At 42.9% G+C, this 14,768-nt stretch overlaps 1 protein-coding gene across 8 annotated transcripts in view; it reads left to right on the forward strand.

Annotated features, from left to right (window-relative positions):
• The window catches only part of nup214 (nucleoporin 214), a 28,204-nt gene that overhangs the window by 8,682 nt on the left and 4,754 nt on the right, over positions 1-14,768 (forward strand). For 5 of the 8 annotated variants that reach the window (XM_060863693.1, XM_060863694.1, XM_060863695.1 and 2 more), the window contains exons 17-34: positions 94-252; positions 469-572; positions 997-1,182; positions 1,276-1,361; positions 2,547-2,630; positions 2,825-3,091; positions 3,187-3,369; positions 4,142-4,244; positions 6,253-6,319; positions 7,324-7,399; positions 7,864-7,939; positions 8,020-8,090; positions 8,203-9,114; positions 9,478-9,978; positions 10,102-10,169; positions 10,260-10,416; positions 11,817-11,966; positions 13,488-13,659. In XM_060863693.1, the coding sequence (XP_060719676.1) occupies positions 94-252; positions 469-572; positions 997-1,182; positions 1,276-1,361; positions 2,547-2,630; positions 2,825-3,091; positions 3,187-3,369; positions 4,142-4,244; positions 6,253-6,319; positions 7,324-7,399; positions 7,864-7,939; positions 8,020-8,090; positions 8,203-9,114; positions 9,478-9,978; positions 10,102-10,169; positions 10,260-10,416; positions 11,817-11,966; positions 13,488-13,659 (3,422 nt within the window). The remainder of the gene's footprint in view (positions 1-93; positions 253-468; positions 573-996; positions 1,183-1,275; positions 1,362-2,546; positions 2,631-2,824; positions 3,092-3,186; positions 3,370-4,141; positions 4,245-6,252; positions 6,320-7,323; positions 7,400-7,863; positions 7,940-8,019; positions 8,091-8,202; positions 9,115-9,477; positions 9,979-10,101; positions 10,170-10,259; positions 10,417-11,816; positions 11,967-13,487; positions 13,660-14,768) is intronic. The other 3 variants (XM_060863688.1, XM_060863692.1, XM_060863690.1) reach the window with 2 other exon arrangements.

The following is a 14,768-nucleotide window of genomic DNA, read 5'->3' on the forward strand; positions in this document are numbered from 1 at the left end:
ATTTAACAAATATAAATAAAACTGACAGTATATTTAAAATGCCACAGTGGCAGGGTTTCAGCTCGGTAAAGTAACAGTCTATTTGTTTGTCAGTCCATGCACGGTGACGTCAGCACTCTGAAGACGACGCTGCTGGAGGGGTTTGCTGGAGCAGAAGAAGCTCGAGCTCAGAGAGAACTGTACCGAGACAAGGGTTACCTCCAGCTCCTGTACAAGAAACCACTGGACCCACGTACTGAGAGCCAGCTTAAGGTTGAAGCCACCTTGTACACACACACACATACACACATACATACTAGCAGCAGACACCCCAGTGCTATTCATTGTTAAATATGTATACTATGTTATTAAATAGTGACCGTACCTGTAAGCCTTAGGAGCAGATATTACTCATAAGCCTTTACAATCTGGTTTGATTTACGAATAATCGCAGTGTCGGTGTTGTAAAGCACGTGTTTGTTTAAACAGGAAATCCGCAGGCTGTACCAGTACGTCAAGTTTACCGTGGAGGACGTTAACGACGTGTTAGACCTGGAATGGGAAAAACATTTGGAGAAGAAGAGAAAACAGAAGTATGTGCTCCTTAATCCTAAAACCTTAAAAATTAATTACGTAAAATTAGACTTGTGTATATAAAGCATTAAAAAGAAGTGATATATAGATGATATAATATTGCTGTCATTATGCATTATTATATCATGTTACATATGTCATAATAATCTTTTCTGATTTATCGTCAATATTGTGATATTTTGGGGGTTTGTATGTTTTTTGTTGGTTTTTTTTTTAAGGCTGAATATAAACAGACAAATTGATAATTGTTACCTTTTAAAAACAAATTCACAGATTTCTACTTGCGATTTTTTTCTCTTGTTTTTGTAAACATGAACAACAATATTGTTACGGTTATTTGTATCATGGGGAGTATGTCGCGTCCGCATGTGTTGTCCTGTGTGTATAGATATAAAACTCATAGTTTATTTGCGCTGTTTTCAGATACATGATCGTCCCTGAGCGAGAGGCTCTTTACACAGCGCTGGCCAACAACATGGACATCATCAACCAGCAGAAACAGAAGCTGGAGCATCTGGTGAGAGACCTGCAGAGCCTGAGACTCTACAACAAAACCTCCAGTCAGCTCTCATCCACCTCCTCACCATCACCTTCATCATCCTCACAGGGGTAAAGAGCATAATGCCACACTGAATTCAGAACTAACTACTTATATTTGACCCTAGTGGCCATATAAAGTGTGTGTGTGTGTGTTTGTTGTAGTTTGGATAGCGAGTTGGAGAGTCTTAAAAACGCCTTGTTGAAGGCGAGTCTGGATACGGCACCCAAAGCTTCTTCTAAATCTCCATGTAAGCTCTTTTACCATATCTTACAAACAAACAGTTATTATTTTATCTCATTCTCCACCGACTGATGCTGAGGGCCTTTTTACACCCGGTCACTTCACGTGTTGTCTCTGATCCGATAGCTATCTGATTTGTTAAAACTGTTCCATTTACATTAGGCCACATAAACGCGTCTCGGCGAATCAGATATCGATCCGATCTTTCTACTCCCGCCCAAAATGCTAATATATTTTACCTCATTTCCGGGGTAATTGAAACGGAACACACTTTGGTGTACGCGGTTTTCAGAACGCGATCAAATAGAAGAGGAAAAAACTGGTTACGACGTTTATGTTACAAAAAACAGCGTTTACTGTTTGCTGCATTTTCGCTGGCAGCAGCAGCGCATTTTAAGCCCCGACGAGACGCCTGTGTGAAAGATCACCTGAGTGACGTACTTCCGTTTGGGAGGAGTATAGCGCTGACGTATGTGGCTTGAACAACCACATTCATTTACACCTGTCCAGTTTCATCTGAAATGCGTCCCAGACCACCTCCTGAAGGGGTTTGTACTGTCGGATTTATATCCAAAACGTTTCGGAGGGCATTTAGACCTGGTCTTTTTACCATCGGATAGCTATCGGATCACAGAAAACGCATGAAGTGACCAGGTGTAAAAAGCCCCTCAGATACAAGCTACCTCTATATCACTTTTTATTTAATCAGTGTAATTTGTAAAGTGTTTTATTATGAATTAATGTTTAGTGAGTATAAACATCCCGTTATCCTGCTTTTTATCCTATTACAGTCATCTTTTAGACCGCTGTTAGTTTAAATTTTTTTTTATAGAGATTTTTTTTTTTATAGAATAAGAGAACTTTCTTCTGAAATCTCTCCACACATTGTGCATTTTGCTAAATGCTACATGCTACATACTCTGTACAATTCAGTTCACAGCGCGTGCTCGTGTTCTCCTGCCTGTACGTTTGGCCGACGTTTTTTATTCCAAACCTACTGCAGATTTGCATAAAACTGGCCACATTGACGTCATATTTTGGCAGCAGAGAAATCGAGTTCACTTTGCTTTCGGTGCTGTAGACGAGCGTTAAGGTTTTAAAGCCAGTTAACAGGAACAGGTACCGAGAAAGATCTCGTTTCATTTGACTGATGTTATTTATGTCTCTTCCTGCATAAACGTGTCGTATCCAGCTAAGATGACGCCAGTGAAGCAATCTCAGCTGAGGAACTTCCTTTCCAAGCGTCAGACTCCACCTGTACGATCCACAGCTCCAGGTATCACTTCATTACACAACAACGGCAATCAGGGGATGTAATGGGTGTTTATTAAAGACCCCTAAGATCTCTCTAAGCCATGTTTACCCATGATCCCCCTCTGTAAGCTACAAAAAGAAAAGATCAGGGGGGGAAAAAAGAAAGTGAGGGAATGAGGAATGAATTGTGATCTTTTTTTTTTTTTTTTTTTTGAGGTAACTTGTCGAGATCAGCTTTCCTCTCCCCCAAATACTTTGAGGATCTGGACGACGTGAGCTCCACCTCGTCTCAGTATCAGCCTCCGGAGTGTGATGACCCGCTGCCTGTGCCCGAGGAAGTGGAAGTGCCTCAGCCTGTCCCGAACCCCTCGAGACACCCGGCCGTAGTGCGCACTTCGTCCGTCCTGCCTCGATCCATCATGGAGTCCGTGCCGTCGTTCCCCGGAACGATGCAGTGGTCAGGGATCAGCACTGGACCTCACAGTAAGTTGTGATGATGGCGACTGCAGAGAAACGTTTTAGAACCAAACCTCACTTTTTTTTTATTTATTTAATTTCTATTATATAATTTTTTGCAGCAGTTCCTAAGATAAACATGGACAGCGCTGACAGCACAGCACTGGCCACAAAGACGGTGACACATGGACCTCCTCCTACAGAAAAAGCCCTGTCTCATGAGAAGACCACGCCCACTGCTCTTCCCCCGGCTCAAGCTGCAGGAAGAGCCGCTTTAAACCGACACATGAACAGCCAGAACCCAAGTATGAGAAATAACTCTCTCTCTCTCTTTCTCTCTCTCTTTCTCTCTCTCTTTCTCTCTCTCTCCTTCTCTTTCTCTCTCTCTCCTTCTCTTTCTCTCTCTCTCTCTCTCTCTCTCTCTCTCTTTCACTCTGTCCCTGTCTCTCCTCTCTCTTTCTCCTCTCTTTCTCTCTCTCTTTCACTCTCCCTCTCTCTCTCGCTCTGTGTCTCTCTCTCTCTCTCTCTCTCTCTCCTTCTTTCTCTCTCTCTGTCTGTCTGTCTGTCTCTCTCTCTCCTTCTCTCTCTCTTTCACTCTGTCCCTGTCTCTCCTTCTCTCGCTCTCTCTCTCTCTCTCTCTCTCTGTCAGCGTCGGGACAAAAATAAACTTTTCTTTTTTTATTTAAAAATGTTTTTACCATAAAATATTTTTAAACATACAATAAATGTTAGATTTTTTTTTTACTTTAAATAAAATGGATATATTTTAACGTTAAAATAAACAAACAAAAAAATTTAAGACCATAAGGTACTAAAAGAAATGTTTTAACAATAAAATCAACTATAAATTATAAAGTATATTTGTATTTAAATTGTTTTACCAACAAACAAAATAAAGCTAAATTTGTCCTGAATAAAAAAATGAATAAATAAGTTAGACTAAATTGTACAGATAAAATTAAGCAATTGTTGAGGATCTCTCGATCACCCCAGAACCCTGTAGTGTATCAGAATACCCAGAATGCACCAGGGGGGAGATAAATGTGATAGACGTGATAAATGTGTATTGTGTTGCAGTTGCAAATCTGACGGAACTCACACTGAAGAACGTGCCTCAGGTTGTGAACGTACAGGAGCTGAAGGATACCGGAGCCACCGTGCCAGTTTCCACTGACACCAGGTCAGTACCTTCTCTGTACCAGTCAGGTGCAGCTCTACCTGTAGGGCAGCTTTGCCTTATCTGCTTTATAACTATAAAGTTTGCTGTCTGGGTGGGAGTGGCTTATTTTAATGAGCGTTCTAGATTGACAGGCGCTCTGTTTTAGACACAAAGTGCACAAGCTTGGAATTTTGTGTATGCGTGCGTTTTTACTGATGACAACCTAGGAACAAAAATCTGCACAGGAGGCAGCAGAAGTGTATGTGTGTGTGTGTGTGTGTGTGTGTGTGTGTGTGTGTGTGTGGTCTGTCCCTTGGTGTCCTCTCTCTGCCCTGTGTGCATCGATCAGTGGAGTGATGTGTTGCCCATAATAATTCAGCAGCACAAAGACGCACACTGGCGAGGAAGGTTAAAACATGCGCGTACACACACACACACACACACACACACAGACTCTGTTCCATTCTTTATAATATTTAAAAAGAACAGTCTACAGTAAACATGGAACATAGTGTTATTTGGTCAAGTAAAGAAACACATTATGTTGCTAGAGTTCATCATTAGGGGTCAGTAGAGTTCTCTCTCTGTCTCTCTCTGTCTTTCTCCCACTCTCTCTGTCTCTCTCTCGCTCTCTCCCTCTGTCTCTCTCTCTGTCTGTCTCTCTCACTCTCTCTCTGTCTCTCTCTCTCTCTCTCTCTGTCTGTCTCTGTCTCTCTCCCTCTGTCTCTCTCTCTCTCTCTCTCTGTCTATCTCTGTCTCTCTCCCTCTCTCTCTCTCTCTCTCTCTCTCTCTCTCTCTCTCTCTCTCTCTCTCTCTGTATCTCTCACTGTCTCTGTCTCTGTCTCTCTCTATCCCTGTCTCTCTTTCTCTCTCTCTCTCTCTCTCTCTCTCTCTCTCTCTCTCTCTCTCTCTCTCTATCCCTGTCTCTCTCTCTCTATCCCTGTCTCTCTCTCTCCCTCTCTCTCTCTCTCTCTCCCTCTCTCTGACTCTGCTGATGTGTTGAATATTCAGATAAACCCCTTGAGGGCTGTTTCTCTATAAGCAGAAACCTGTTTATGTGCTGCTCCATTATTATTCAGGGGTTTTGACGAGTACACAAAACGAACACTGACACTGGGAGGAAAAGGGCACAGAAACGTGTAAGGAGCAGAATGTTAGTGTGCCGAGGCAGAGTGGAATATCGACTGTGTGGATTTTTCTGCCAGTGGGACTGTTAACATTTATTTTTTTTGCTGCGTAAGAAAACGATCTGCTTCACTGACGACCTGTCGACTTTACTATCGCAAAGTATATGTCGACTATTTACTACACGTTCTCACGAATCCTTTTTATAACCAAACTTTTATATACACTGTGTATGTGCAACCTGCTCATTTCACCCATATGTACTTCTTCCTTAAACTGTTAACTAAAAGGCTCAAGCACACATTTGTGTAGAATGTCTTTGTATATTGTAGAATTAATTTTTCTTTCAACAACGTTCCATCATGACACAAAGAACACGAGTGTCCTTCACAGAGCCCTGACTCCCAAAATCAGAGTCTGATCTCAGTTACGTTCTTGTAGCTGAAGGAACACAAACACACTCCAACATCTGCTGGAAAACCTTCTAGAAGTCTGGAGTTTATTATGACAGCAAATGAAGAATAAATCTGGAAGGAGACGTTCACCAAGTTTTACATTTACGTTTCCAGCATTTAGCAGACATCTTTATCCAGAGCGACTTACATTATCTCATTTTATACAACTGAGCAATTGAGGATTAAGGGCCTTGCTCAGGGGCCCAACAGTGGTAGCTTGGTGGACATGGGATTGAACTCACAACTTTCCGATGGGTAGCTCAACACCTTAACCATTAGATTACCACATGATGTTCACGTATGAATGCAATGGTCAGGGGTGCACAAACTTTTGGCTATAGAGTGGAGTATATAGCTGTATCAGAAACCATTAATTATAAAGTAAACAGCGGTTCTTTTCTGTCTAACTAATAACGTGCTAAAATAATAACTTTTTCATTGTTTTGCAGCAGCTCCATGACTTCATCTGCAGATCAAACATTTCAGCAGGTTCTGGCAACCGTGGAGGCTAAAAAAGTGAGTACTGTAAAGTGTGAGTGTGTGTTTGTGAGAGAGAGAGAGTGTGTGTTTGTGAGAGAGAGAGAGTGTGTTTGTGTGAGAGAGAGTGTTTGTGTGAGAGAGAGAGAGAGTGTGTTTGTGTGAGAGTGTGTGTGTGAGAGAGAGAGTGTGTGTGTGTGTGAGAGAGAGAGAGAGTGTGTGTGTTTGTGTGTGAGTGTGAGAGAGAGAGAGAGAGTGTGTGTGTTTGTGTGTGTGTGTGTCTAAGAGAGAGTGTGTGTGTTTGTGTGTGTGTGTCTGAGAGTGTGTGTGTGTGTGTGTCTAAGAGAGAGTGTGTGGTTGTGTGTGTGTGTGTGTCTAAGAGAGAGTGTGTGTGCATTTTTTTCTCTTTATAATTTGCATGTGTAATTAGTTATACTGTAAATCTATTAGGAATAAAGCCTTGTGTTGTGCTGTTACAGTAAAACAATCAACATCACTGTAATCACAGTCTGGACACTAGGAGGTTGTAATGGAGAATTACAGCTCTTTTAGATACCTTTATCAAAAAAAAAGCTGCAGAAACAGCATCATGTCTCATGGTGGGAGTAAAGAGACGCTGGGGCAGTAATGTGAAATACCCCAGACCTGTCTGAAATACTATCAGGACGGTGAAACACGTGATGGCGTTTTCACTCAGCAGGTTAACACACACAGGGTCACTCAAAGGTCATGTTTTATTTACACATGAGGATAAACTGAGTATAAAATAAAATCTTTTACACAAAGTCCCAAAGTTTCATTCGTTGAATTATTTATCAAATACTTGCATGTGAGCCTCTTTTTAAATATATATCTGTGAGATGCCTTTAAAAATGACTAATGTTTGTTTTATTTTGACTTTGTATTTATTAATGAGCAAAAACAATAACAAATATGTCTTAAAATAAAGCTACACTGATGAGGAACACGTGTTCCAGGTTTACACCGGATCCGTTCATATAATTAACATATAATTAACATATATTTAACCTCATCCTCTTCAGAACCCCACCCAGAGTGCCATAAAGGTTCATCCCCCGGTCACAGACAGCGCTCCGGCTCAACCTGGCTTTGTGTTTGGTAAGAATTTTCTCTTTTGGAATTCTTTATTTCGTATTTATTTTATCGTTTCCGTTAATTTTAAAGCCCTGAATGAGATTAAACTATTGTATCATAAAAAGTATAAAGTATGTTTCACCGAGGTTTATGTCAAAGCACCTTAATGTAGATTAAAGGTGGGGTCTCCATTGTTTGAAAGCCAATGTTGACATTTGAAATCACCAAACAAAGACGCCCCTAACCCACACTCTCTCCGCCCGTTTTGACAAGACACGCCCCTTTCCGCTCATTGGCTACACGTTTGTCTTGTTTTTGTTTTGTTTGGCGGCCCGACTCCGTTGTTTGAGAAATGCTTCAGAAAACTGAGACCCCACCTTTAACTAATAGATATTTGTTTTGTTCTTTATAATTATTATTATTGTTAGTAGCGTTAGCAGTAGTGTTAGTGTTCGTGGTGTTTATAAAGTGCCTGTGTGTGTGTTTAGGTCAGCTAACCAAACCCGACACTGCTGCACCATTCAGCTTGTCTTCAAACCTGGAACCCCAGAACAGCAAAGGACTGTGAGTGTGTATTTACTGATTATTAATAAAACCTCGTTGCTGTTTTTACCCAATAATTAACATCCACACCTTAATTGCAGATCACCTGCAGGATTCCCCTTTAACCTGAGCACCACATCATCTCAATCCCAAGGAGCGAGCTCTTCTCAAAGTAACTGTGACTTTATATCACACATGATTGTTTTTCTTGCATTACTGACTGCTGTATATAAAAATCCAACTTTCTTCTTTGTTTCCCCACCCTACATTTTTGACCCACCAAGGTGTGACCCAGGTGGGTAAAATACCACAGAAACTTGTCACTTCTGCACAGAACTCGACGAGCGAACCAGGCAAAAGCTCCACGATTCCCTCGTTTCAGGCTCTCAAAGCTCAAGAAGATTCTCTCGGCCCCTTCCTCGATCTCAGAGTCGGCCCAGGAGACGAGGTTAAAGAATCTCCGAAGCCCAGTACGACCTTCACCTTCAAGCCACCAAGCACAGCTCCTGGCACGGCGTTCACATTTGGAAACCTTCAGAAACCTGCGACCGCTGGAAACAACCCGGAGACCAGCAGCACTACGTTAGAGGCATCTAAAAATCCAGGAATTTTTAAGCCTCCTGAAAGCACAGAGTCATCACTGACCAGCAAAAAATTCTCATTCACGCCTGCTTCGTCTGTGTCCGTGCCTTCCTTCAGCTCTCTGCTCGCGACTCCTCTGTCTCAAGAAACTACCCCTGTAACTGAGAAAGCTCCTGAACCTGAACCTTCTCCTCCACTCGAGTCGGTTTCTACCGCTACACCCGAAGAACCTTCTTCAGAACCGAGTGCTGAAGCTTCTGCGATTTCTACATCCACTCCGTCTCCAGCATCCGTCACAGAAGAACCTCCGTCTTCCCAAATCAAACATGAAGAGCCTGAAATTCCGGTGATCCAGACCGCATCTGTTCCCCAGGCCACGCCCACATCCATGCAATCTGTGGCTGAGACGGTGCCCGTAACGGCGTCAAAACCCGTCCAGGAAACGACGCCTGCTACCACAGTTAGTGTAGAACAACAACAGCAGCCGGCAGCAGAACCAGCAGCTCCACCTCCACCCTCCACCACTCCAGGATCTATCTTCACCCAGCCAGCTGTGAGCTCCAACAGTACAACGTTACCAGTCACCATCTTCACCCCAGTCATCAGTACAGCAGGTAGAGCAGCTTCGCCCGTTGTGTTTCAAATTCACCGAGACTCTGCTCGCATTTTAATATTTATGCAAATACATAGGAATATTAATGAGCCTATCATAATGTTTGCCTGATTTTACATTTCCCCTTTTTAGCAACACAAATCTGAATTGCAACTGGATCCCTAAACAACATCTAAATATACTGAATGTTTAAATTTTATGATGTATTTAATTTTACATTTATTTATACATAATTTCTTGTTTTTTTCTTATTATAGAACCTTAAAATACATTATAATATACATTATCCATTATATTTATATATAGATCATTTTTTTTCTATATTTATGTCACGTACTGTATGTTTCCTTTGGTCGTTATCTAGCCACCAGCATATCTGCTCCTGCTCCGACTCCAGTGTTCTCTCAGGCGATCACCACCTCCTCCACCCCTGCGTTCGGATCTCCGGGATTCGGCGTTCCTTCCACCACTTCCAATTTTGGGAAACCGGTTTTCGGACAGCCGACGTCTGTGGGATTCCCCTCAGCTGGCAGCTTCAGTTTTAACCAGTTTGCGTTCGGGGGCAGCTCCGGGTTCGGACAGACGGCCGCACCGAGCACAGCTCCTGCTCCGGTATCCAGCAGTGGAGGAGGAGGAGGAGGGCTTTTTGGATCCGTTAGTACCACCAGCGCCAGCTCCTTCTCGTTCGGGTCAAACAGTACCAGTTCTGGAGCGAACGCCGGGACGAGCATCTTTGGGCAGAGCAGCGCTCCTGCTTTCGGGCAGAGCAGCAGCAGCACCTCGACCTTCGGACAGGGATCCTTATTCGGAGGGAACACGACCACGACGACCGTGTCTTCTGGATTTGGATTCGGACAACCTTCTAGTACGAGCTTCATATTGTGTTACAGCTGAATTTAAAAGCTTATAGCTTTTATTAATTTAGATTAAGGATCTCAGTAGATGAGTGCCTTATTGTTGTTTCTTGGTTCTTCTCCTGCTCCTACAGTGTTCGGCAGCACCTCTTCTTCATCTGTGTTTGGTCAGCAGCCGAGCACCAACAGCGTCTTCGGCCAGGTAAAGTGTTCAGTAATTCTCAGCGTTATTATTTCCATCAGATTTTTTTTTATCTGCATAATCTGATCCTCTGTCTTTTTCTCCCATCAGCCGTCATCAGGTGGAGGTTTGTTCGGCTCTGGGGCCCCCAGCTCTTCCGGTGGAGGATTTTTCAGCGGTTTGGGTGGCAAGCCGAGTGAAGACGCCGCCAACAAAAACCCGTTCGGATCCACTAACACCGGCGCTTTCGGTCAAACCAATCAGACCGGTGAGGATTCTGTGTTCTAGACTGTAAAGTGCTCTGACAAAATAATATCGAAACTGATAAATTACGCCATAACACGATGATAGGAAATACTGGGACAACTTCTCATTTTAATAACTAACAACAGCTAATTTAAAGGTGAGGTCTCCGTTGTTTGAGAAATGCTTCAGAAAACTGCATTGGGCCCACAAACAAAACAAAAACAAAACAAACGTGTAGCCAATGAGCAGACAGGGGCGGGTCTTGTCAATATGGGCGGAGAGAGTGTTCAGTGCGCGTGTGTGACATTAGCAGAAAGCGGATTTAACATTGACTTGGAGGATAAAAACAAAGAAAGAAAGAAAAGAAAGGCTTACGAAAAGGTAAGAAGTAGGACGTGTTAATATTGGATCAGCTTTCCAGCACTGGAGAGAACTGAACGTCTTCCGCGTGAAACAGAGATAAACCTTTCACAGTACCACAAACACACATTTGTTTGACCATAGTATTACTCACTGAGGTCATTTATTGATAAAAATATAGCCTCGGTTAGCTGCCCCAACAGGATCCGCCATAAAATCTGGGTTATACTTGTCTGGTGTATGTGTGGGCGGCGCTATCAAAACGGGTGGGTCCCATTTGGGTTAGGGGCGTGTTTGTTTTGGTGATTTCAAATGTCAACATTGGCTTTCAAACAACGGACACCCCACCTTTAATGTGTTTTTTTTTTTTTTTTTTTCTTTTCAATGTAAAATATATCTGCCAGTTTTATTGCTTCTCCGTATGAAAGTCTTTCGGTTCACCGCAGCACTAGTTACAGTTTTGCTGCCGGTTTGCAACAAAGCTTTATTAGATGTTTGGTGCTTCCCTCTAACTGTAACACACTCTGATGTTATTATCATTATGTCAGCTGTAACAGTTCACTCGGTGCACAGACACACACACTGCTGTTCACACACAGTTAAAGAGTGGAGGAATAAATAGCTGCTTTGGTATGTGCTGGATAAAGTGTGGATGTTCTCCTAACTCGGCTGCGGAGGGTTAGACAGGAGGTGACGTGAGGGGAGGCACCGTTACTCAGAATAGAGTTCACTCTGTCGCACTCGTGCTCTTCAGCACGCTGTAGCTGCTGTAACCTACAAACCCGAGTCCAGATTTCAGCCCGATTTTAATCAACGTTCGTGCCATCGTTTCTGTAGTAACATGTATATTCACATGGACGTTTATTCACGGATGTCTATGGACAGAGTCTCCAGTGTCCGTGCTTTGTAAACAGTCCCTTTTCTTACATCCTCAGAGTGTGTATTGGTCTCGCACTAACATGATAAGCTGTAGGAGTGGTTGTGCTACAAATACCAATATAATATATAATATAATATAATATAATATTTATTCATTCTCCTCCCCCCCACAACCCCACACAGGTGGGAGCCTTTTCGGGAACACCGGTGCGAAGACGTTCGGGTTCGGAGGCGTTACGTTTGGAGAGCAGAAGCCCAGTGGGACGTTCAGTGCTGGAGGGGGTTCTGTAGCTGCTCAGGGCTTCGGCTCGTTCTCCACTCCTGCTAAAACAGGTACGACTCTGGGGCCAGACAGCTCTAACGTGATGTGCTTCAAGCTGCATCTCTACATCATAAACTCTAACACTAAGTTTTAAATCATTTCCTGAACAGTTTGTTACCATGGTACACACTTTCGAACAGTGTGTATACTAAAATATATATTGTCAAGTATTTTTATAGGAAATGAATTAATCAAGTTAAGATGCAAACAATGCTCCTGTATTCGGTCTGTATAACCGATGCATGATGATTTATTTAGAGAATCTGGGAGTCGGCTCCATCCTGCGCCGCTGCGTGTTATAAATCCGCATCGTCTGTCACACGTAATTATGGGAGAGTCTCATTTTTTTTAGCCGTTAATGGCTCCGATCCAGAGAGAGCGTAATTCGATTCCACAAGCGTGATCAATTATTCAGCTTGGTGAGCGGAGGACGGCTGTAATTTCAGAGCTCAGCCTTACTTGCTGTCCACAACGAGTGGAGTTACAGATCAATACACAGCCCTGGGTACGCCTTCTGTACAACACAACCTCTAGCACCCCACCCACCCCCCTCTCTATCTCTCGCTCCCTTTCTCTCTCTCGCCCCCCCCCTCTCTCTCTCACCCCCCCGCCTCTCTCTCTCGCTCTCTCTCTCTCGCTCCCTCTCTCTTGCCTCCCTCTCTCTCTCTTGCCTCCCTCTCTCTCTCACTCCCTCTCTCTCGCTCACTCCCTCTCTTGCTCCCTCTCTCTCTTGCTCCCTCTCTCTCTCGCTCCCTCTCTCTCTCTCTCGCCCCCCTCTGTCCCTCTCTCTCACTCCCTCTCTCTCTCTCTCTCTCTCCCTCTCTCTCTCTCACTCTCTCTCCCTCCCTCTCTCTCTCTCTCTCTCTCTCTCTCTCTCTCTTGCCTCCCTCTCTCTCTCTCTCTCTCTCTCTCTCTCTCTCTCTCTCTCTCTCTCGCCCCCCTCTGTCCCTCTCTCTTGCTCGCTCTCTCGCTCCCTCTCTCCCTCTCTCTCTCCCTCTCTCTCTCTCTCTCTCTCTCTCTCTCTCTGCCTCCTCCTCCCCCATGATTAGAGTGTTATCTGAGGCTAAAGTTCACACGAACGTGTATTTAATGGCCATGAGAACCTCAGTGTGTACGTTACAGCAGAGTGCAATTATACTAATACTAATTAATGTTAGGATATTTAATTTTTTTTTATCATTATTAATAATAATAATAACAATTTTTCTCAATTCATGAAGCTGTTACATTGACTTTGTCTTTAATATTCTAAAAAAGATTCATTAAAAAGTTTTAAAACCTAAAGCTTATTTACTGTCTCTTCTTAAAAAAAAAAAAAAAAAAAAAAAAGCTTTCCATTTTTATCCGTTTTTCCATTTAATAATTTCTCTAAATACTTTTCCAGTAACAATAATTACTTTTTAATTACAATTAATTGTGTAAAAATGAAATAAAAAAATAAAGTAAAGAATCGAACAGTTATATTTATGAAAGTTTTATGCTGAGATTCTTGATGCTGAATCATGATGTTGCTTTTATTTTATTTGCTGTAGGTGGGTTTGGAAGCAGTCCAGCCTTCGGAAGTCCTCCTGCGTTTGGAGGATCTCCCGCGTTTGGAGGTCATGCTACTTTCGGCTCGGCTCCAGCTTTCACCAGTCCTCTGGGTTCCACCACAGGGAAAGTGTTTGGAGAGGGAACGTCAGCGTCCAACGTCGGGGGATTCGGGTACGGAGTTACACAGTAACACACGGCACAGTAAAACCCCAGTTCTGAATCCAGACGACGTTGTGGTTTGAGGTCCTGGAGAAACGTTGTCTCCTTTCGCTGTGTACTGCAACAGCTTCTTGACTTGACTTGAAGGACGTCACAGTGCACTGTTCATTTTTTATTTCTTTTCTTTATGCATATTTTTATTTACATATTTATTTTTCTATGTCAAGCCCTTTTCCTTCTCTTCCTAACTTCTTTTATTTATTTTATTTATCTCTTGTTTCATTCTCTTTCCTCCGTCCCTTCTTTCCTACCAAGCGTTCTTTCCATCTCCCCTTTTCGGTTTGTCAATCGCTTTCGTCCGTTCGTTTTAATCCATCGTCCGTCTTTCCAGCTATCTATTCGTCCATTTCTTACCATACATCATCCATTCTTTCTTTCAGTCTTTCCATGCATCCCTTCTGTTAGTCTGTCCATCCATTCATTGAATCCATTCATAACCCATCCATCCATGTTTTTCCCAATCCATCCATTATCCATAACGCCATCTGTTTGATCCCATTTTTCTACCTATCCATCCGTTTCATCTTCTTTACTTCCATCAATTCATCGCTGTATTTTTTTTTTAATCTTTTTTAATCTGTCCATTTTTATGTACATCTATTTTCTTTTATTTCTTTAATCCATCTGTTCTTTCATCTAATCCATTCATTCTTCTCTATCCTCCCATCCTCCCTACTCTATACATTCACCCTGCAGGTCACTCTGTAAGTGTAGTGTTACAGACTGAAGCCCATCTGTTGCTCTGCATAATGTATTTTGCCCCAAAACAACCTCCCCCCCGACCCCCAGTATTCCTTCCGCCCATTAATGGAAAGTGAGCAGCACTGTGGAGTTTGGAGGAAAAGTGCAGCACTACACTCATGTCCGTCCGTCTGTCTGTCAGTCAGTGCTGCTGAACCGAGGTGATAAAACTCCAGCGTTCCCTGAAGGGGTTATGGGCTGGTGACCTGACAGACATCCAGATAAACTGTTTAGACAGGACCCCAAACAGCCCTTTTATATGCCCACACCTTTCTGTCTTTTTTATGGCACTGATATGTCTCTTCAGAGCATTAACAGGG

Source organism: Tachysurus vachellii, chromosome 26 (assembly GCF_030014155.1).
Source record: "Tachysurus vachellii isolate PV-2020 chromosome 26, HZAU_Pvac_v1, whole genome shotgun sequence".
Taxonomy (NCBI): domain Eukaryota; kingdom Metazoa; phylum Chordata; class Actinopteri; order Siluriformes; family Bagridae; genus Tachysurus; species Tachysurus vachellii.